At 35.7% G+C, this 22031-nt stretch overlaps 2 protein-coding genes and 1 long non-coding RNA gene across 3 annotated transcripts in view; 2 read left to right on the forward strand and 1 right to left on the reverse strand.

Moving 5' to 3' along the window:
- LOC107677774 (ADAMTS-like protein 2) overlaps window positions 1-7867 on the reverse strand; it is a 23346-nt gene extending 15479 nt beyond the window's left edge. The window contains exons 1-5 of the mRNA XM_016472795.1: window positions 7769-7867; window positions 4044-4180; window positions 1426-1501; window positions 1096-1198; window positions 649-794 (exon numbers count right to left, since the gene is read on the reverse strand). Coding sequence (XP_016328281.1) covers window positions 649-794; window positions 1096-1198; window positions 1426-1501; window positions 4044-4180; window positions 7769-7867 — 561 coding nt within the window. The remainder of the gene's footprint in view (window positions 1-648; window positions 795-1095; window positions 1199-1425; window positions 1502-4043; window positions 4181-7768) is intronic.
- Window positions 7868-12239: 4372 nt separating this feature from the next.
- On the forward strand, window positions 12240-21192 carry LOC107677755 (uncharacterized). Its single transcript, XR_001632883.1, has 3 exons — window positions 12240-12255; window positions 12581-12582; window positions 21132-21192. It is a non-coding gene; the product is annotated as an uncharacterized LOC107677755 (long non-coding RNA).
- Window positions 12926-18770, forward strand: LOC107677754 (olfactomedin-like protein 2B). The gene is made up of 8 exons (XM_016472773.1): window positions 12926-13069; window positions 13390-13656; window positions 13951-14058; window positions 14811-14972; window positions 15398-15587; window positions 16510-16950; window positions 17047-17223; window positions 18146-18770. The coding sequence occupies exons 1-8, from the start codon at window positions 12926-12928 to the stop codon at window positions 18742-18744; spliced, it is 2088 nt and encodes a 695-aa protein (XP_016328259.1). The 3' UTR covers window positions 18745-18770.
- Window positions 21193-22031: the final 839 nt, after the last annotated feature.

The following is a 22031-nucleotide window of genomic DNA, read 5'->3' on the forward strand; positions in this document are numbered from 1 at the left end:
GAGTTGATTAGCTGATTGGCATGTCACCATATTCTAATTTGTTGAGATAGTGAATTGGTGGGTTTTTGTTAAATGTGAGCCAAAATCATCACAATTAAAAGAACCAAAGACTTAAACTACTTCAGTCTGTGTGCATTGAATTTATTTAATACACGAGTTTCACAATTTGAGTTGAATTACTGAAATAAATGAACTTTTCCACGACATTCTAATTTATTGAGATGCACCTGTACCTCATATTTAGAAGATATTTAATTATTCATTATAATTTCCTCTATTATTACATTTAGATTATCTACCACCTATTTAAAGTTAATCTTTAAAAACAGTAATAATTGAATAACCTTCTGAAATCTCAAAATAAATATATATATATAAATTTTTTTATAATATATACATTTCAGCTAAACAGATTCCATGTTTCTATGTCTGGTTTTATTATCAATTTTGAAAAAACTGATGACGATTCATGATTTTTCTTACGAGACCTATCGGTATCAACCAATAAAGCATTTGTCAATCGAAAAACTGCTTTGGCTAGAATGTTGAGCATCCTAAATATAGCATTAATGTAACCTTCTCACCTTACAGGACCTTGGCTGCTTGAAGCTTGGAATAATCTTTTGACCAAATATTATTCTGACACACCTGACACTGGCCCTCGATGCAAACACCCTGGTAGATCCCGTCCCTGCAGAACGTCCCGTCATGGGCAGGCACCAACAGCTGCCTTTCTCCTGTGGTTGTGGTGCACTGGAGGTCACATGGCTTATTGGAGATGTTGATGTAATCATCTGAACAGGAGGTGACATCAGCAAAACATCATTACGATCTGGCTTTAGAGAATTCCTCTAGAGATAATAGGTCTTCATGGCATTGAGAGGCCTCTTTTGTACATAGGGGACTATGGGCTGAGGAAATAAACCTAAAGGGGCATCTGTGAACTATAATAGAGCTGGCCAGGGGCCAAGACAAGAAATTCAGAAGAGTTTAGAACACTAAAAGACTAGTGAAGGAGAGCAAATTAACTCAGAGCACTAAAGCGATTTAAAAAACAGAGAGAGAGAGGAGAAAACACTGAGGGACGTTTTTTACCCGGATAAAGTGGAACCCACTCATAGTGCTTCCTGCCGAAGGCTTTGGCATTGAATTGAGAGCACTGGTGCTGTTTGAAGCTGATTCTGCTGTTTGGGCACAGCTAGGCAAACATCCAGACAACAATAAAGACACAGCTCGTGAGCCAGGCAGCAGGTCAAACAGCCTGCAGATATTAGAGCTTCAAGCCAACATGTGTAAAAATGCACAGTTATGCCAGTTGGCTTGGATGGAGTATTCCACCCAGTAACACAGTCACATTGTTATGGACTATCCTTTAATTATACACAAGCATCTTTATGAAGATCTCATAAACTTTTTAGGCCATACCTGATTTGTACACAGCTGATACTGTTTGGACGGTCCCGTGCAGAACGAACTGTTGAGGTTTTGGGTCGACGTCAGTCTGAAAAAATGTCATCTGTATATAAGTCCTCCACATTTTGATGGGACATTCAATTCAAAATTCTAGGAATGCACCTATCTATAAGCTGATTTTTATTTTACTGTTATAGTGGACAACCAGCACATAGCCGATATTAAATTCTATTTTGTCTTAAAAAAAGTATAAATAAATTAAATAAAATAAATCACTTAAAACTTGAATCAGTCGTTTTAAATGCTACAAGTGAATTTAGGCACCTCAACATGTAAAAAAAAATGGATATTCATTTTGAGATTTGTTAAAGATTGCATTTACCAGTGTTTTTAAATTGTTAGTGTTTTAAAAGATAAATTTTAAGTGAGTGCAAAGACAACATAAATGTAAAAATAGAGGAAATGAGCTGCATAATTATATATCCAACATCAGACATTTTGGATGAATTTAAAATTGAAAAAAAAAATCTTAAATATCCTTTGAAAATTCACATCCTTTTTAGTTGTTTTTTCCGTCTTTTTTTTTGCTATCACTTCTACTAAAAAAAACCTGCTTACACCAGTACTGAACCAAACCAATCCAGGATGGTTTATCTACCTGGGCACCAGTGTTAGTTTAGTATTATTTATATAATATTTTAGCTTTTAATTTTCTGCACTTTCAGTTTTCATTTTTTATTTTATTTTTAGCAATTTTGTTATGTGCTTTTGTCATTTTTATTGTATTTATTTTCTAAATATTACTGTATGGGTTTAATGTATTTTAGTTGTTTAGTTTTGTTTTTATTTATTTCAGGTTTGTTTAGTATTTTTAGTTTAGTTTTTATTTATTTCCAGTTAGTAAATTTAGTGATTCAACTTAAAGGTGCAGTAGGAGATCTTGGAAAATGCTAACTTTAGCCTGATAGCACTGAAAGCGAACGTCCCACCCTCCCTGCAATCGCCGTCCAAAGCCGCGACGGCCTGCTCCGCCCACTTTGAGCTTCAAAAACCTCTTCAGAAAACTACGGGTGACGTCACGGACAACTACGTCCATGTTTTTATACAGTCTATGGTGTGAACGCGCTGATGACGTATCCTGTCTGCGCGAACAGGGTGCGCAGAGGTATGCTAATGTCTGCACAGCGTGTGTGAACCAAGCGGCAACCTCCCGCGCTCTCTCGTGAAGCCAACACGAAAGTGACTTAAACTGTAATTCGTCAACTGGCCGCTAGAGGCTGGCTGCAAAAGGGAGTCAATCCCATAGACTCCCCATGTTAAAATGCCCAACGCAGAGGTATGCTAATACATAACTTGACAGGCAGGTGGGAAAGCATATTAAAACGCTCAGACCGAGCCGCTTTGATTGGACGAACATTTCTTGATCCTACGCCTTCCATAGAATATATAAATACAGACAAATACATTTAGACCACTTAACTTAATGATTGCTATCGGGATGTGAAGAGACTTTCAACCAGCATAACAAAAAATGTTTCTGAAGACAATCACCTATTGCACCTTTAATTCTGTATTTCAGTTAGTTGCCAAAGAAATATTTCTAATTTTTGTTTGTTTAGTTTTAAATTTAATTTTAGGTTAATTCCACTTCACATTATTTTTATATAGTTTTAGTTTTAGGTACTAAACTAGTTAACTGTGAACAAGAGTACTTCAGCATCCCATACTGGTAACCAGCATCCATATCCACAGCATATGCCACTGGGATCCCTCTAAAACGTTTCCATACATGATACTCCTCATCTTTCTAGCTCTCTCTGTCCCCTCCCCCCACGCACACACCTTTTCGTTGCCTCCACCATACTGGGAAGTGCTAATGGGAGCCAGCTGGACTGGCTCAGCTAGGGCCCTTATCTCCAGTGGAATCTCCCCAAAACGTTTGACCATTTGCTCTAAAAGCCATTTTATAAATATGTTTGTCATTCTGAGCAGAATTCCCTGTGTCATGTGGGCCAGTGGATTGATGTTCATTCCACATGACATTCCTCTGGGTGCTCTGGAGGATATTAGTCAAGGGGGAATTCTCTCCCACTTCCCCCCTTTCTCATTGTGAGGGTTCACTTGGGATAGTCTGTGCTCTGGTATAGGCTGAGGATGGTTTATCTTTAATGGATAGAACAAATGGAGAAAATTAATAAACTAATTCACAAATAAATTTATAACATTTTAAAAAATAAACTAAAATAATTAATAAATGTTTTTTTAATTATTCAAAATGTACATTTAAAACATAAATTCAATTAAATGTAAACGAGTTACAGATCAAACTTAAGTAAAAAAAATAATAAAAAAATAAATAAAAGTAAAAGTGTGAAAGAGAGACTCAGGATTCAGGGCCAAATAATCTCACATTAAATTAATTTGTGACCTAAAAGTTGATCGTGAGTGACATTACCCAGTGTGAAAAGTGGGTTCAGACCAGGGTCAAATTGACAGCTCTCAACCCATAGTGGAGAACCTTGCACAAAGCATCAGACCTGTCACTTCTGATTAATACAGAATCAGAGGGTCATTTTTCCTCAGGTGAGCTGTATCTGAATGAGCTCGTGTAGCAGTTGAGAGCGGTTTACCTCTGTTGCAGACAGTGACGCTCTTGAGAGCGCACTCCTCCTCCGCAGGTACGGGAACAGGTGGACCAGTTGCTCCATTCACCCCACCACTGCGCTACCTCATCTGGCTGGAAATCCTCCCTCCCCTCACTGCTGTCCTGGCAAAGACAGAGACACAGTGCTTCACTGCTGCACACTTGCATGATAATATGGAAAATCTGTAAACAATGGCAATTATTGTCAGACACAAGCACTTCTCTGTGCAACTTGTGGGTAAAAGCAGTCATGACTCTCAAGGCACTAATATTAGTCAAATGTTGTTATAGTACAGAGTTTGTTTCCTATGTTGGACTGCACCTTATTTAAAGAAAACGGTTGAAATGTAATATAATATAATACAGAATGTAAAGATTCTGTAGTATTTCTGAATTGAAACCACTTGTCAGATTGCAATGTTTTTATATATTTTAAATAGATAATATTGTGATCTTGTTTCCTGTGTTGGACTTAAGCATTTACAGTGAAGTATTAACAACTCCATTTTATTTATTTTTTTAATTATATGGTTAAATTTTAAGACAGAAAGCAACTCAAACACATTTGCAATATAATATAATATAATATAATAAAGAATATAAAGCCTTTGTAGTATTTCTACATTGGTTTTTGAAACCACTTGTCAAACTGCAATGTTTTTATATTTTTTTTAAATAAATAATATTATGCTGTGACGTATTAAGAACTCACAACATCATTAACAATACAATTGCAATATAATATAGAATGTGAAGATTCTGTAGTACTGATTCTCTGACATACAAGCAGAAAAAATAGAAGGGTTGAATAGAGTGTGATGAGAACAGAAAATAGAAAAAAAAGCACTTTGGCAAAAATTCAAATAAGACTGGCTGTCTAATACTGTCTATGAATTTTCATAGAAGACGTCCAGACAAGACTTGACATTAAAGTTAAGAGAGACTTTGTGACTTAAGAGAAAGAGAGAGAGAGAGAGAAGTCGAGGGCAGTTTTAGGGAAGAGATGGAGTCGAAGGTGGATGGAGCCCCCCTAACAGCCCAGATGAAAGGGCCAGTGACTGTATGCAAATTAAGCAGACTCCTGTTGTCTAGACAGCAGGTTAATTGCTCCTCTTCAAGCCGTGCATCAGTGAACTTTAACACAACACAGGCATGGCTCCATGGAAAGTCTTGTGAAGCTCTCAAAGAGAAGAGCTGCCCAGCATGGCTGATCTCAGCTTTAATGGTCAACGTTGGATTTTGATATAAGGAGGCGGATTTACACAAAGACCAGAGCTCTACACACCCGTTGACCCATCTTGAATAGTGTGCTGTTTAGTCCACAACTGACATTTGGAAAGTTTTGGTATATGTAAGCATGAAATCCACTTTTCTGAAAGTGATATTTTGACATAGATGATATGTCCACTAACTGTCTTTTTTTATGACTGAGTATCTTTAGAAGCATAGGACTTACAGTAAAATATGACCCTTAAAGTAAGAACACTGACTTGTCCTGCAGGCTTGTAGAAAGCATAATGGTATGTTTAGTTATAAGGGAGTTTAGCAGCCCTTTTCTACAAACCCAAATAGTTTGGCAAGAGCTAATTCAGTGTCCTCCGCCCCAAACGCAGGGGATGTTAGGGGGATCTTGTCCAAACAAGAGTCTGCATGCCCATATGTTTTTTATCTGAATGCCCTCTGGATGTTTAGATTCTAAATAGACAATAGACTTTTCCCCACTTTCTAATGCATCCTAAAACAGAGACCCCCTAGGGAGACCACATGGGACCGATGAGTTTCGAAATGTCACTTCAGTTGAGTTTAGTCTGCTGATGCTAGAACACGGCGCCAGTCAGGTCGAACTGGTCATAAATGCACTGAAATGATCATCAAAACATTTTTTTAGCACAACATTAATATTGATTTCAAACAGCATGTATGAATAATGCCCATAAATGTTAGACCAAACAGATGAGGGAATGACAACGCTCTATTTATGGACTGCTATAGCAGGATAAGACTAAAGCTTTACATTGTAAATCATTCTTTTAATTCGGATCTTTTCAGTGAATCGGTAGATTCGGTAAGCCTGTTCGAACGATTCCTTAATGAATCAAAATGAATCAGCGGTTATCGAGTCAACACTGATGGAGTGAAAAGGAAGTAGAACTGAACAGAGTTTGTTTTAAGAAACAACCTATTGAAACTTTATGAGATGAATCATGGCTGCAACAAAAGCCCCAGGTAACAAATTTATGTTATAAAAACATTGTGTGAACATTGTTTTGAAATGTTTCTAAAACTTTGAAATGTCCAGTCTTCTTGTCGTGATTCCAAGCAGTTAGGAATAACCCTAACAGTAACAGTAAGCTACAAAAACATTTCTTCCAACACCCTAACTTTATTTTCACCCAAAATGTGTTATTTGAATGTTTATTCCTAATATTTTAAGAACATAAATGTCCAGTTTTCTTGCCGTGATTAGAATTATTAAAAAATAAAAAAATAGTATTTAAAGGTTTCTTAGAGCATTCATCATAGGCCTACAAATAACATCATGTTGATCTCATAACGTTTTCTGCCAACGTTATGAGTTACGTAAATCAAATGTTAATAAAGTTGCAAGAATGTTCCATAAACATTACTTTAAGAAAGTTTTGTCCCAACATTTATAAAACTTTAAAAAAAACGTGAAAGCTGTGAGAACGTATGCAGCTGGGAAGAAATTAAAAGCAACCTTTTAGAGTAAGTAAACACGGGATAACGGGGCCGCATGATGACGTGATTACGTGACGACTGGAATATAGCTTATATATATTTTTAATAAGGTTCTTTGAAACTAAGTGTTCGAACGAATCGATTCGCGGAAATGAGTCGGAGTTCTCATCACTAGGTTCACCTCGATTCAACTCACTCTTATGCTCGACTCAAATGCAACAGAAAGAAAAGTTGTCATCGGCACGGAGTCCAGAAGCCAAGTGAAAAAGAGATTTTCAAGAATAATAATTCACTTTAAATTCATTAGGCCTATTAGCTCGCGAATTGTTAAAATATGCTCGCGAAATACGGGGCCGCATGATGACGTGATTACGTGACGACTGGAATATAGCCTATACCGGTATATATTTTTAATAAGGTTCTTTGAAACTAAGTGTTCGAACGAATCGATTCGCGGAAATGAGTCGGAGTTCTCATCACTAGGTTCACCTCGATTCAACTCACTCTTATGCTCGACTCAAATGCAACAGAAAGAAAAGTTGTCATCGGCACGGAGTCCAGAAGCCAAGTGAAAAAGAGATTTTCAAGAATAATAATTCACTTTAAATTCATTAGGCCTATTAGCTCGCGAATTGTTAAAATATGCTCGCGAAATATCAAAACGTGCTTGCGGTTTAATAAATCACTATCAAAATCGTAAAAATAATCAGCAGCTTTTATTTGGTCATTCCAGACGTAAAAACTCAGCTGGGCTTTGATCTCAGAACACGAAACAGCACAAAACGCGGTATAAAAGAGCAATGCCGTGCTCGTGGACGTGGTCAAAACCGTGTTTTGGTGTGAAAGTTTGATGTTACGCCTGCCACAGTGGCTCTTCTCGTTTCCCGCATTGTAACCGGCAGTTGTAACTGAGCGCTTATTCATACTAGCGTTAGTAGGCTAGATCAAGCCTACGACTTCAAGCCCAAAGAGTGTTTCACAACGATCTGTACAAAAATGAACGCGATTTACCTTAACATTTGCACCTGCTGCCGTATTAATAATCCATAAGTGTAAGACAAAGTAGTGTAGTACAATATGTCCGAATCTTGCAGTCCAGAGACAGTACATGGTTCATTTGAGAACAAGGAGACCTCGCCCCCCTGATCTTAACCAAAGACTAAAGAGAGAGAGGGGCTCGCACTTTGAGGTCTAACGGTGAACGAAACCCTTGATGCATTAATGGCTTTACAACCTGCTGGAAGAAACGAAAAGGGGGCTGGTCAGACCCACTGTGATTGACCTTGTAGATTTCAAAGAAGGCTACAGCATCCATCTCCTTGTGGATCCAGAAACAGAAGTTTGCCTACATTAGTAATGTAAACGGTCTGAGTGAACTAATAATTACAGGACAATGTTAAACAAAAGCCTTCGGAATCACCTGGCATTTGCTAACAGTCTTATCACCTGATCACAGCCTGTCAGTTTCATGTTATTGCCATATTTTTCATAAAACATCCAATGAATGAGTTACAAACATAAAGAAATGCAAAGACAATGTTTTAAGGGGTTATTGGTCCATTTGCATGTTTCTTCCTGTGCATATAGAAAATGATAAATGAATGCTGCCAGTTGCAATGAGAAATATTTGGGTCTAAACACCAATTTGATGCAAATGTATATTTAAATCACATAATGTCTGTTGTTGTTTTTTTAACAGCCAGAACACCAGAACATTCTGGTTAAAAGCTCAGTGCAACTATAACAGACACAAAGATTAAGAGGAAAACAAAATGCTCATTATTGCACCTTGGACGTTTTACAATCACATAAATGAACACTTTAGATAATGAATCTATGTTCTTCTCATGCCACAATAAATGTAGGTTTCTGACAACAAAAGCATGTTCAGACACCCGAGCCTGTGTCACACCACTGATTTCCCTGACTGTGCATTCCACTATTCTGTTGCTATTACTTCCAATATAAATGAGTATTACATTTGTTAAATAAAACATCAAAGCAATCCACTCAGTAGCATAATAAGTTGCAGTCAAAGTAAAAACACAAAAATAAAAATTTGCTTTAAAATTTGCTCCCCCTCAGGCCTCATCCAAGATGTAGATGCGTTTGTTTTTTCATCAGAACAGATTTGGAGAAATTTAGCGTTACTTGCTCACCAGTGGATCCTCTGCAGTGAATGGGTGTCATCAGAATCAGAGTTCAAACAGCTGATAAAAACATCACAATAACCCACACGACTCCAGTCCATCAGTTAACATCTTGTGAAGGAAAAGCTGCATGTTCATAATAAACAAATCCATTAGCACTTTTTTAACATCAAAATGCATCCTCTGTCCATAATATTGCTTTCTCCAGTGAAAAAGTTGTTTCATCTGAATCGGGAGAAAAATCTGCACAGATCAAGAACTGTTTAAAGTTAAAATGCCTTAATGATGGATTTGTTTCTTACAGAGTCGGACTCGTACTTGTGAATTATTGTGATGTTTTAATCAGCTGTTTGGACTCTCACTCTGATGGCACCCATTCACTGCAGAGGATCTATTGGAAAACAAGTGATGTAATGCTAAATTTCTCCAAATCTGTTCTGATGAAGAAACAAACTCATCTACCTTTTGGACGGCCTCAGAGTGAGTACATTTTCAGCCATTTTTGGGTAAAGAATTTCTTTAAACAACCATTTGTGGACATGTATTTTTAGACTCCATCACTGACATATACAGGATGAAAACTCCACACTGGAACATTGCCAGGCTATTGCAGATACTTGATATATGAAACAATAGACACCTGTGATGAAAACCATGGCTTTTGATTAAAGACCTATGGCAGCATACTTGTAGGTGTGAGTCAATGTCAAGAACAGCTTCAGTACCGGTTCACACTGCTGAAGGGCTTTGTACCTACACAATAGACTTTTGTATGGAGCTGCCAAACTAAAGGAATCTTTCTCTTACAGACACTGACATATGGACATTCCCACTGAAATAATATAAAATGTAATCATCAAATTACTAAACACAAAGAGCTATCTATCAGGTATTTTAGAGTATCCAGGACACCCCAAAATCCATAGACAGTTATGACAGTATTGGATTAATATGTATACATCTATTCCATCATGAAGCAATCCTGTACAGTGTAAGGAGTTTACATGCTTTTGTAATGGAAGCAGAATTAGAAATGATACACATAGACTACCCCATCAATAGAGAAGGAACTTCTTTACAAATTCAACATTTAGAATTACACTACAGTGACCCTAAAATTGTATTTGAACACTTTGGAGTGTTGTTGCATTAGATACAAAATAAAAAAAATTAAAATAATACAACTTTTCTCAGAGCTATCTCCTTAGTTCCTAGTTTTAGCTAAAAGTCCATTTGCCTCAGGTTAATAAAGGCATCTTAGAAGAGTGCATATATCCACTGATGTACTACAAATTTTGACAACCAGAAAGTGTATAAATACTCTTTTCAAAATGTATTATAAACTACATATATTTTGGTTTATTGTTTGAGACCCAACAGACATTTTTATTATTATTATTTAATGTTTTGCTTGAAAAATGTACATGTGCTCTCTGAACATTTGAGTTTGTATTCTGCTCAGGTAGCCATTACTAACAAATGATATGCACTTTAATACGTTGTTTTGGTAAGACTGGTTCTGCTAAAAACATACAAGTAAAAACTGGAGAAAGAAAAGAAAAACATTGGCAACAGTACTCTGGTCTGTTATAGAGTGAATTAAGGTAATCTGGGACTTTTCCCCACTTTTAACTTCTGCAATTAACTGTGATGTCACCCCAACATTTTATGCAAACAAATGACATCTATCTGAAATTGTCAAAATTCACATACATATTTAATGTGTTTGTGTTTGCTTTTGGTAATCCAGGACAGTTCACTTTGAGATTTAGGACAGTCTGTGCCCCCCTAATTTAAGTGTTCCAATGCACTAGTGAGAGCATGTGTACATGAGAAATGAATGAATGAGTGAGAGAGGAAGAAACAGAGTAAGATGCAGGGGAGATTTAAAATGACAAATTAGTTGCATATCCAGTTTTACATATGTAGCAAGGGTGTCTGAATAACATTTATGAATTATGAATGTAACATAAGCATATCCCTGAATGCCTTCATCTTTAATATGCGAGTCTCTTAGAAAAGCAACACCATGTCCTATTTATTAAAATCATTGGATAAAGAGAGAGTCATGTTTGAAATTACAACACAGTTTCACTGTAAAAAAAAAAAATAATAATAATAATAAATAAGTAATAATAATAATTTATTTTTCATAAATTCATCAAATTAATGTTTGATAAATATTTGGAACATTATTTTCTTTTTCTTTTAATTTGCCCTTAACAATAATCTTTAAAATATCGTGTATCTGACCATTGGTTTCTTTTACAGGGGGTCCTATTATACAAGTTAGAGACATTAGATAGCCTAATGTCATCTCAGTTACATCAAAACCCAGCTAGAATATAGTAATGTTGCCATTGATTTGCTTGTGATGTACGAAGAAAAGTACACATCATATGTCTTACATTACAGTTTTTCTCAGTCGCTTTGGTGCATTTCTCACATCACTATTTACATTTGCACAACAGTTAGTTCAACCTCCACAACATTTAGTCATTTGTGCACATCATAGTAGCAGTTTCTCATTCCTTCGAACTGAAATTATGTGGCCAGACAGAGAGGAACGTCTGGATGTGCATGAACGATTACAGTACTATGTATGTTGTATGTTAAGTTCCAATATGTACTGCAATGTTGTGCACAGCTCTACCCAAAGGGAGTTTATGTTTGTTGTAAATAAGGGTGTATTTTTTCTTTTGCACAATGCTGTGAACAAATTAGAATTGCAAAGAGCATATGCAGTAAAAATGTGAAACATACATATTCAGTGTCTTGTACTCAGTTACCTCACTAAATACAGTAATGTGTAACTTTACTGTATTTTTCAAATGGCTGTGCAAATAGTATATAGTGCTGTCTTGAGCATTTTCAGGTAGTGTCACCAAGATCTGACTTTTTTGCATTGGAAAACATTGACAGAGTAAACTGTCATAATGAAAACATGACAAAGCCATTTGACTATCTTGTTCATAAACAATGGTGTCAGGACTTTTCATCTTGATGACACTGACACTTTCATTGACATGAATACTTGCTTTTGAGGAATGACCTATCCATTTTGAGCAAGTGACACGCTTTTGCAGGTTATCAACTAGGTTTTGCAGTTTGTACTAATTGTTTTGAGAACTGCATTAACTGTTGTGCAAATGTAAATAGTGATGTGAGAAATGCACCAAAGCGACTGAGAAAAACTGTAATAGCTTAAATGCAATGATTACATTACAGTGGATGGTTATCGGACTATAGGAGATAGATAGATAGATGGATGGATAGATAGATAGAGAGCAGGTAGATAGATAGTGGGGAAAAAGGACTTTTGAGGATATGCAATTAATTAAATTGGCAGTAGATGGCGAAAAGGCTCTACTTCAGAGGCAGCTTCTTCGGTGTTATGAGAGTTTTATTCAGTAAATCATGATATCTTTCTAAAATAAAGTGGTTTTTATTTTTTTATAAACAACTACTGAATTTATCTAAAACCTCTAGAGAATTATTTCATAATTAAGACATGTCATAATTAATTTCCCCAGAAATGATTTTGAATACTTGGTATGAACATGGTAGTTAATGTTGACATTTATACCTGTGCGTTTTTATTATTATTATTATTTATTTTATTTTTTTTATTAAATAATTTGTAATCTTTGTAACACATTTGTGTATTGTGGAGCAGTAAAGCGTGGGTTTGTGTCATTGATCTAATGGCAGAACTCCTCCCTGTTTTTAGGTTCCTCCCCACTGACTTACAGCAAACCTTTCAAATATCCATTCATCACCGGCAATCCAACGCACGGGTCTTCTTTCTGTCTATAGAAATCATAAGCAACTGCTTTCACCAAACCTAGGACCTTTTTGACGTCATCAGAGACACTTTACATATTAATGGATTAATTGACTATTGATTGACATATGGAAGTGCATAGGTTCCATAAAGATTAGCCTAATTGCATTTTTGTCTGTGACGAAAACAAAAGACCACCGTGACTTATTAAAAATTAGCAACTCAATTTGCATAATGGAATTATTGTTGTTTATTTTTTGCTGTGGCGCATTTTGTTTGACACGAGCCAATCTGATGGAGCAACAGACTGCTGACAATATAGACAACCGTTCAACTCTAGAAGATGAAATGGACAATCAAGAAAACATCTTAACACAGGTAATCTTTCTTGATTAAATATTAAATGATGATTACATGAACATATGATAGTCAGTGTGAGAGTGTATTTTGCATTATTATTATTATTGAAATTTCTATGTAAATACTAAATGATATAAGGTGATTTCTGACCAAAAAATCATAAAAAATATGTAGTAGTAATAATAATAATAATGTGTTCGATTTTTATTTACATTTCTATGTAATAGGCTATATAAGTTATATAAGGTGGGTTTTGACCAAAAAAGGCGTAAAATATGTATATGTATATATATATATATAATGATTTCATTATTCACTGTCATTATTTACTCTAATAGCTCATTGGGGACTATGATAAAGTTAAGACTCTGTCTGAGGGCTCAGACTGTCAGTGTAAGTGTGTAGTAAGGCCTCTGAGCAGGAGTGCATGCAAGCGCATTGAAGAGGGCCATGCCAAGCCTGAGGACTTCTACACAGTGGAGACCGTCACTGCAGGACCCAGCTGTAAGAAGTGTGCCTGCATCGCCCCTCCCTCTGCCCTAAATCCCTGTGAGGGAGACTTCAGGTTTAAGAAGCTGCAAGAGGCGGGACGGGATGATGTAAAGGTAAAGAGTTTTGAAGTCAGGGCTCATGGGGAGACAGAGACAAGATTCATGCACTGGTGTTGATAGAAGATTCTTAATAATTCTGGATAAGTTATAAAACCATACTTGTACTATTTAATTTGCTGACTTGTTTTAGACTTAAATAAATTAGTCAATATTATAAATAACTTCTACTAAGCCACTCTATTAGCTCAGTCTATTAACTCAGGTAACTCAGTCACTTTCTATAAATTTTGTAAATTAAAAATACAAATCTTATTTATTTATTTATGTATTTATATCTTGATGTTTCAGCTCTCAACCATAATGGAACTGCTAGAAGGAGCATTTTATGGGATGGACTTGTTAAAGCTTCACTACATCACAACAAAACTTCTGGAACGGGTTGATAATATAGAGAATGTGAGTGCAATATTGATACTTGTTCTCAGAAATAATAGCATATATAAACATTTGTGAACTATAAACAGTGGTTCTGAGAGAAGTTATGTCTTATATTATTTAATGCTTATAAGAATATATGGTACATTACATTTATAAATATACACAGACACACACACATATATATATATATATATACACACACTCTTAAAAATAAAGACTCTTTATTGCCATCCATGGTTCCATTATCCATGGAATATATTGCATTAAAGGTTTTTTTTTTTTTTTTTTAAGAAAAATGTTCTTCACACTCAGAAAAAAAATGGTTCTTTTAGGAATTGTTCACAAAAAGTTCTTTAAGAAACCCAAAATGGTTCTTCTAGATAATCACTGCAATCAATCAATCAATCAATCGATCTCTTTTGGAACCTTATTTTTTGTAAAAAATAATTTTTTGTAAGAGTATACACCCACAATTTTTGACAATATAATTTGGTATAATTTAGAGCCTCCTTTTCCACATTAGCACCATCACAGGAAGACCAATGCAGTCATGGTATATTAAAAAAACAAAACATGGTGTCACATTATTTATTTTTGATTATGCTGTTCCCTGAAACAACCACATTGCTTTCTATACACTATTCAGTATTACCATGGCAACAGAAATGTCTGCTTTCAAATGTTGCCTCTGGACAAAGGGAAACTGAGTTCAGGTGGTTGGGCGGAACTGCCACCCATGGACATCTATTGTGTTTACATTCTCCTTACAGTCGTTTTCCGGAAACCTGACAAAAGAGAAAGTGAGCGTGAAAGGTGAAAAAAAGGAAGGGAAGGGGCCTCGCTCCAACCAACGGCAAGAGAAGAGGAAACATCTCAGCGTGCTGGAGCCCTCACTGCAGAAGAATGCGGCAGCTGCTTTTGCTCACACTGAGGTACAGATATAGCACACACTAGCTCAATCCATTAGAAATGCCTTAATAGGCTCATATTAGTCTCACTTCACACAGATGACAACTGCCAACATATATGCACAAATACACGCTGCAAATGTCATCTGCATTACCACCAAACTTTGCCCAGTGGAAACAGTGGTCGAATTTACTGTTCCAGTGAGTCTGGGAGACATGTCAGTAGAGAAATAGTCAATCAAAGCCATGCAACTTTCCCACAACATGCTCAAGTCATTAATACACCACAAATTCCCCTTCATCTCAATCAGGACATTTATGCAGCCACAAAGTGGGCGACTTGGAAAGAGACAATAAATGCTTCTTATTTGATACAGTAATTTGAATCAGGTTAATCCCATACATTTGTGAAGATTTAACTGATAATTTCGCTGTTTATTCCTGGCCAGAGGAAATATGAGGAGAAGTTTGTTGGGAGTCAGGGCTCCAGCAAACCTGTGCTGAAGCGAAGCAACTCTGAGGGTCAGGAGGAGAAGCATAAACCTGCAAAGACCAAAGCCGGTCCCAATGGCATGACCATCAAAAGCATGACCTTCTACAAGGCCAACACAATGGAGGACAGCGAAGGGGAAGAGCACAGTGAGTGTCCAACAGCTCATTTTACTGAAATAATGACTAGAATTGCAGCTTTTGTGGTTGCAGCTCTTATGGATGTCAACGGAAAAAAATACTGAGAAGGATCAACAACATGTTCTTATATTTAGGGTTAAAGTTTAGTATGAAAAATTTTGCACGTTATTATCACTCACTTATTATCATTACACAGTGACCACCCATAATATTTTTTCAGCAACCTTGGTTCCGGAAGTATTTTCCCCATTTATTTTATCCGTAGGGATTTAAAAAAAACACAATATTTGATTTAAAATATAATTTTATTTAAAACAAAAAGTTATATGTAAATGAGGGGGGAAAAGGTACACGACTATTACTTAACGTTTACTTAAATGAACTACATTCCCATAATAAACTGTAAATAACATAATCAAATTATACAATATACAACTATTAATTTATAGCCAACAGTACATTTCAAATTTGTTGTTAAATATTTATATGTATGTATTATTGCATATAAATACATTACTGTATTTTAATATTTTTGAAAGAAGTCTCTTATATCCTCAGCAAGTCTGCAATTATTTGATCAAAAATTTTGGAAAAAAATATACTAGTCTAAAAAATGCTAGTCTTCGGTGTAACATCTTTCATAAATCATTGCTGATTTGGTGCTCAAGAGACATTTCTTATTATTTTAAATGTTGAAAAAGGTTGTGCCGCTTAATATTTTTGTGGAAACCTGATATTTTTTTCAGAATTCTTTGATGAATACAAAGTAGCATTTATTTTAAATAGGAATCTTTGGCTGAATAAAAATGTGAATTTAAATAATATAAATTACTCTGACATAGTCAGCACCATTTTCAGATTATAGGTGAAACTGTACAAACAAGAGTAGGCTGAAGTTCAACTAAGCATTTTATGTTTGTTCTCTCAAAAGCCACAGCAGCACATGAGGTTGTGAGTGGCGATGGCTCGGTGGATTTAATAATTGAAGACCAGCTCCATAAGCAAGAGCCGCCTGCATCTGTTACAAGACCTGCAACCGCTGCGACAGTGACCCAGACACCGTCAACAAACCTCAACACACAGAATGAAGACCCTACTGCTGCAAACATGCCAAATGTAACAAGACAAACTGAAGAAGAGACTGTAAAAGCCGAGAAGTCAAGCACAATTACAACAACAAGGGCAATCCTGCCAACCTCATTGCCTTTAACTACCATAATGTCACCAAGCACCAATGCAGCAACCACCGCAACTCCTCTTGCAGTGCCACAGCTGGCCAGTGTTACAGCACCTGCAAAGAAGTCCAAACTTAGCTGGGATGAAGCTACAACTCAAACAAGCACACAGCCTCCAAAGAAGAACAAAGAACAAGGTAAGCTTGATTCCACGTTTTGAAGAAAATTAACTTAAAAGAGTTTAGAGGGGCCGTGATATATAGATGCTTCCCCTCTGGTTTTGTTGTTTACAGAGATCTGCAAGGACACATTAGCAAGCATTGCTGATCCTGTTACACACAACACATATGGAAAAAATGAAGGTGCATGGATGAAAGACCCAAAGGGCAATGGAAAAGTTATATATGTGACTGACTACTACTATGGAAACCAGCTTCTGGAATTCCGTGATATGGACACCTTTAAACAAGGTACATGTATCTTTAAAATAGATACTGATTTTTTACTGAAGAGGATCTTTTTTCAGCAACCTTTATATTATTACAGTTTGATTCTGTTTTTTAAAGACTGGTTGGAAACCATAACTGTACTAAATAATAACAAATATGCATATACAGTGCCATTCAAAAGCTCCGGGTTAGTACTTTTTTTTTTTTAAAGAAAACAATACGTTTATTCAGCATGGACACATTAAATTGATCAAAAGTGACAGTAAAGACATTTATAATGTTACAAAACATTTCAATTTCAAATAAATGCTGTTCATCAAACAATGCTGAAAAAAATGTATCACAGTTTCCAAGAAAATATGAAGCCGTCTTCAACATAGATAATAATTAGAAATGTTTCTTGAGCAAATCAGCATATTAAAATGATTTCTGAAGTATCATGTGACACTGAATTCAGCTTTGCCATCACAGAAATAAATTACATTTCAGAATATATTCAAATAGAAAACCGTTATTTTAAATTGTAAAAGTGTTTCATAGTATTGCTGTTTTTAGCAATACTATTGCTGTCTTGGTGAGCATAAGAGACTTTCAAAAACATTAAAAATTCTTACAGACCCCAAACTTTTGATCGGTTGTGTAGTTTTGTGGGGGAAAATATTATCTTATTTAGATTTTTCTCAATTAAAAATGTTTCTCATATAACAACGTACATCTTACAGATAATATCTGAATAATTTCGGTTAGTACAGTTACAATATAAAAAACCAATTGTTCAATTTTGGAGACAACATGTCATACTTATTTTTCTCATATATCATGAATGAGTCTTTATAGTTGCAAATATACAGCTGCTTGTATATTTTTGAAGGAGGTCCGTTGCAGGAGCATCATGATCAACGCCTGCAGTATATGACATTTGTTTCTCTTCTTTTTCTCACAGGGCAGTTTAGCAACTCCTACAAACTCCCCTATAACTGGATTGGCACTGGCCATGTGGTCTACGGTGGCTCTTTCTTTTACAATAGAGCCTTTTCTCGTGATATAATCAGGTTTGATCTTCGTCTCCGGTATGTAGCAGCCTGGACCACCCTTCATGACGCAGTATTAGAGGAGGAGGAGGCACCCTGGAGTTGGGGAGGACATTCAGACTTTGACTTTGGTGTGGATGAGAGCGGGTTATGGTTAGTGTACCCAGCTCTGGACGAAGAAGGATTTCACCAGGAAGTGATCATCCTGAGCAAGCTCCGACCTTCTGACTTACAGAAAGAGAAGAACTGGAGGACGGGCCTGAGGAGGAACTACTACGGAAACTGCTTCGTCATCTGTGGCGTTCTGTACGCCGTCGACAGTTTCCAGCACACACAGGCCAATATTTCCTATGCATTCGATACGCATACACACACCCAGATGATTCCCCGCCTCCCTTTTGTAAACAACTACACCTACACCACACAAATCGACTACAATCCTAAGGAACGTATGCTATATGCATGGGACAATGGCCATCAGGTGAGCTACGATGTAACATTTGCTTATTAACTGTAATTTAAACACTTTATTAAGGTACTGCGTGCAGCACTTTCTGTATAAAATAGTCAAATGGTTATGTGTCTAAGTGGGTTGTAGATCAGTCTACATGACAAATATGTTTTATAGATATTTCATTATGCCTTTAGTTTTGTCTTTTTGTCTGTTTGCATGTCTTTTGTATTTGCTTTTTAGTGGATGTTTATTGATCTCAAAGAGGTTCAAATATGATTGAGCTATTCATGACAAGGTTCTCACTGCTTATATGAAGTATAAATGTATGATGTACATAATGTAATTTAAAATAAACCTTATAGCAAGCTCTTCTAAACCTGTGGAGTGTCATCGCTTTAGCTTCTTTTAAGGTCAACATAAAACGTCATTAGCAACCAATTTAACTTCCATAATATGGCATACTTCAAAATGAAACGATACTCAAATGAGGGGGGGGAAGAAACTGACTGGATTATCAAAGAGGTTTTCTGTTTAGCAGTGGGCATGTATTTTAATGAAATCCTTCCAGACCATGAATTGTGCATTAAATATTGTGCATTGTTCCTAAGGACTGGTCGGTACTACTTCAGAATATATATTATGCTGTTAGCAAACTCTACCGTATCTCCACTTCATTGCCTCTCCTCAGAAAAATTCCAGAGAAAACCAGATGAGAAAGAGGAAGGATCTTGAGCTTGACAGCACCTTGTGGAATTGACAAAAAATATCACCATTACAAAGCACTACTCTTGTCACAATACCAACATTTCAGTATTTGGTACGAATGGCAGTAAAATTTAACAGGTCTCAGTACAAATTTGGGTACGAAAGCAAAAACTGTTGGAAATTTTATTAAACCGTTAACAGTTAATTTCAAAATTGGTACCAAGTTCCGTACTTTTGACAACACTATAAAAGAGCTTGACAGCACCTTGTGGAATTTACAAAAAATATCACCATTACAAAGCACTACTCTTGTCACAATACCAAAATTTCAGTATTTGGTACGAATGGCAGTAAAATTTAACAGGTCTCAGTACAAATTTGGGTACGAAAGCAAAAACTGTTGGAAATTTTATTAAACAGTTAACAGTTAATTTCAAAATTGGTACCAAGTTCCGTACTTTTGACAACACTATAAAACATGTTCAAAGATGCAAACATATAGTGGGAAGAAACAGTAACTTACATGTTTATTCTGTTACCTCATTTGACCAGACCATGTATTTTATATATTGTATGTGTTATATTATATATTATATTAATGACAAATCAAAGAGAGATCTGTGATCTGAATATCATTTATAATAGAAGGCTATAAACAGATTCTCAGTTATTTGCATTCAGCTTGGTCTCAATGAAAACAGCATGCTCAGTCTTTCTCCTTATCAAACGTGCATTCAGTTTCCTTTCTGGAAACCTTACCGTGAGAGTGAAAGCTGCTCCATGTCAGTCTGGTTTGAGAAAATGACTTCTTGGGTGAAAAAAACTAAAGTGTCTAAGTATTAGACAAGATGAAGTGACAGCTCTGATATGCCAGTGACAGTCATTCTACATACTGTATATGACATATATGACAAAATTGTGGTTTAAATCACCTTAAAGCATTATGAGAATGACAGAGAAAAACATTGGCCTTGCTGTAGGGCTGTGGTGGGGAATCATTCAGACAACTACATATTAACAGGGCTCTGAACGGCGGCCACATCTGCAGAACCTTGGAGAAGTAGGGTTTGAAACCCCAGAGGTCTCCATGCACAGAGGCTTTACTTTGGCCAAGTCCACCGTCTGTCTGAGCAAGCTGATGGTGTCACGCTATACTCCAAAGAGTTCATATGCTAACGTACTCTGATGTCAGCCAACACAGTCATTCATTCATGTTGATGGGGTTCCCTGCTCTTATTCTTAATTAAGATTGGCCTGACTTCTGTAGAGCGTCATTCAGTTGGTTCAGGCCATTCTGTTGGATAGCTCAGTATCCTTTTACCATGAACCCTAGACTGTTAGGGTCCTACCACATTACTTATGTCAACCAAAATACAAAATTAGTACCCATCAAGTGCCAAATTAGAGTAAAAATTGGCTTTCCTGAGTAAAGAAAACAGTTACTCGCCAATTGGCTAGAACTTCAGCATTACATGCTTTAAGTTGGACTGGACAAATGATAATATGACCTTCACTGAGGTAAGTACACATGCTTTCAAAATCAATCAGTCTACCAAAGAAATCATTAGTAACTGTCATGACTACACAATTTTTCCTCAATGAAAAATTTACTACCAAAAATAAAAAATGGACTCTGTCATCATTTACTCACCCTCAAGTTGTTCAAAACCCATAAGACTTAAGGTTAATCTTTGAAACACAAATGAACATATTAGGTAACACTCTATAATAACTGCAAGCTATGAATCATTAGTTAGGCATTAGTAAATAGTCAATTCATAATTTATAAAGCATTGTCCCTACATAGACATGATAGACATTAGTAATTTATAGCTCTATAAGCAGTTTATAAATACAGCTATGAATGGTTTGTGTGGTCATTTCTATAATGTGCTTATTAATTGTATTTCATACTTTATTAATGATCAATTTATAATTTCTAAATTAAGTATTACATTATTTACAAACTGGAGTTGCCAGTGGTTCATAAGATCATTTAGAAAGTGTAAGTAAATTGTGAATAAACTATTTGAATGTACATTTACATATCTTATTTAGACATATAGTAATAATATGTTAAGAAATGCTCTATTAACACATATTCCTACTGTAATTCATGATTAATTCAGGTAGTTATAAAACATTTAGTAGTTGTCAGATAACTATTTTTGAGAGCTCATCTAAAGTGAGGGATATTTATGCCTCGCAAAGCTTTTACAAAGGAGACTTAAAGGCTCAGTTATCTTCTAAACAGAAAAATGAAACAAACACAACAGTGATACAGAACATAGAAATATTTATTTCAAGATGCAAAAATTAAACTGTACAACTGTACATTTGATTTACAATGAAAAATAAACCTCTGCAATGTCATAGAAAATACAAATTCCTGTACACCTCCAGAAAACATAACTGTGCAGTAAAATGAAACTAAGCCTCTGCAATCTGATATTAAAATACATTTCTGTAAAGTGTAAACATTACTGAATAAAAATTTACCAGTGACAAAATAGTTGTTAGTTTTGTTGCTTATTTTGTTGACGTGTATTATTTTTGTTGCTTATTTTTTATTCACTTTCTTGCTTATGTTGTTCTTTTTTTTTGTTAATTTTGTTGCTTATTTAGTTCCCTTTTTTATG

This window comes from Sinocyclocheilus anshuiensis, unplaced genomic scaffold (assembly GCF_001515605.1).
Source record: "Sinocyclocheilus anshuiensis isolate Anshui unplaced genomic scaffold, SAMN03320099.WGS_v1.1 scaffold985, whole genome shotgun sequence".
In the NCBI taxonomy this organism is placed as follows: domain Eukaryota; kingdom Metazoa; phylum Chordata; class Actinopteri; order Cypriniformes; family Cyprinidae; genus Sinocyclocheilus; species Sinocyclocheilus anshuiensis.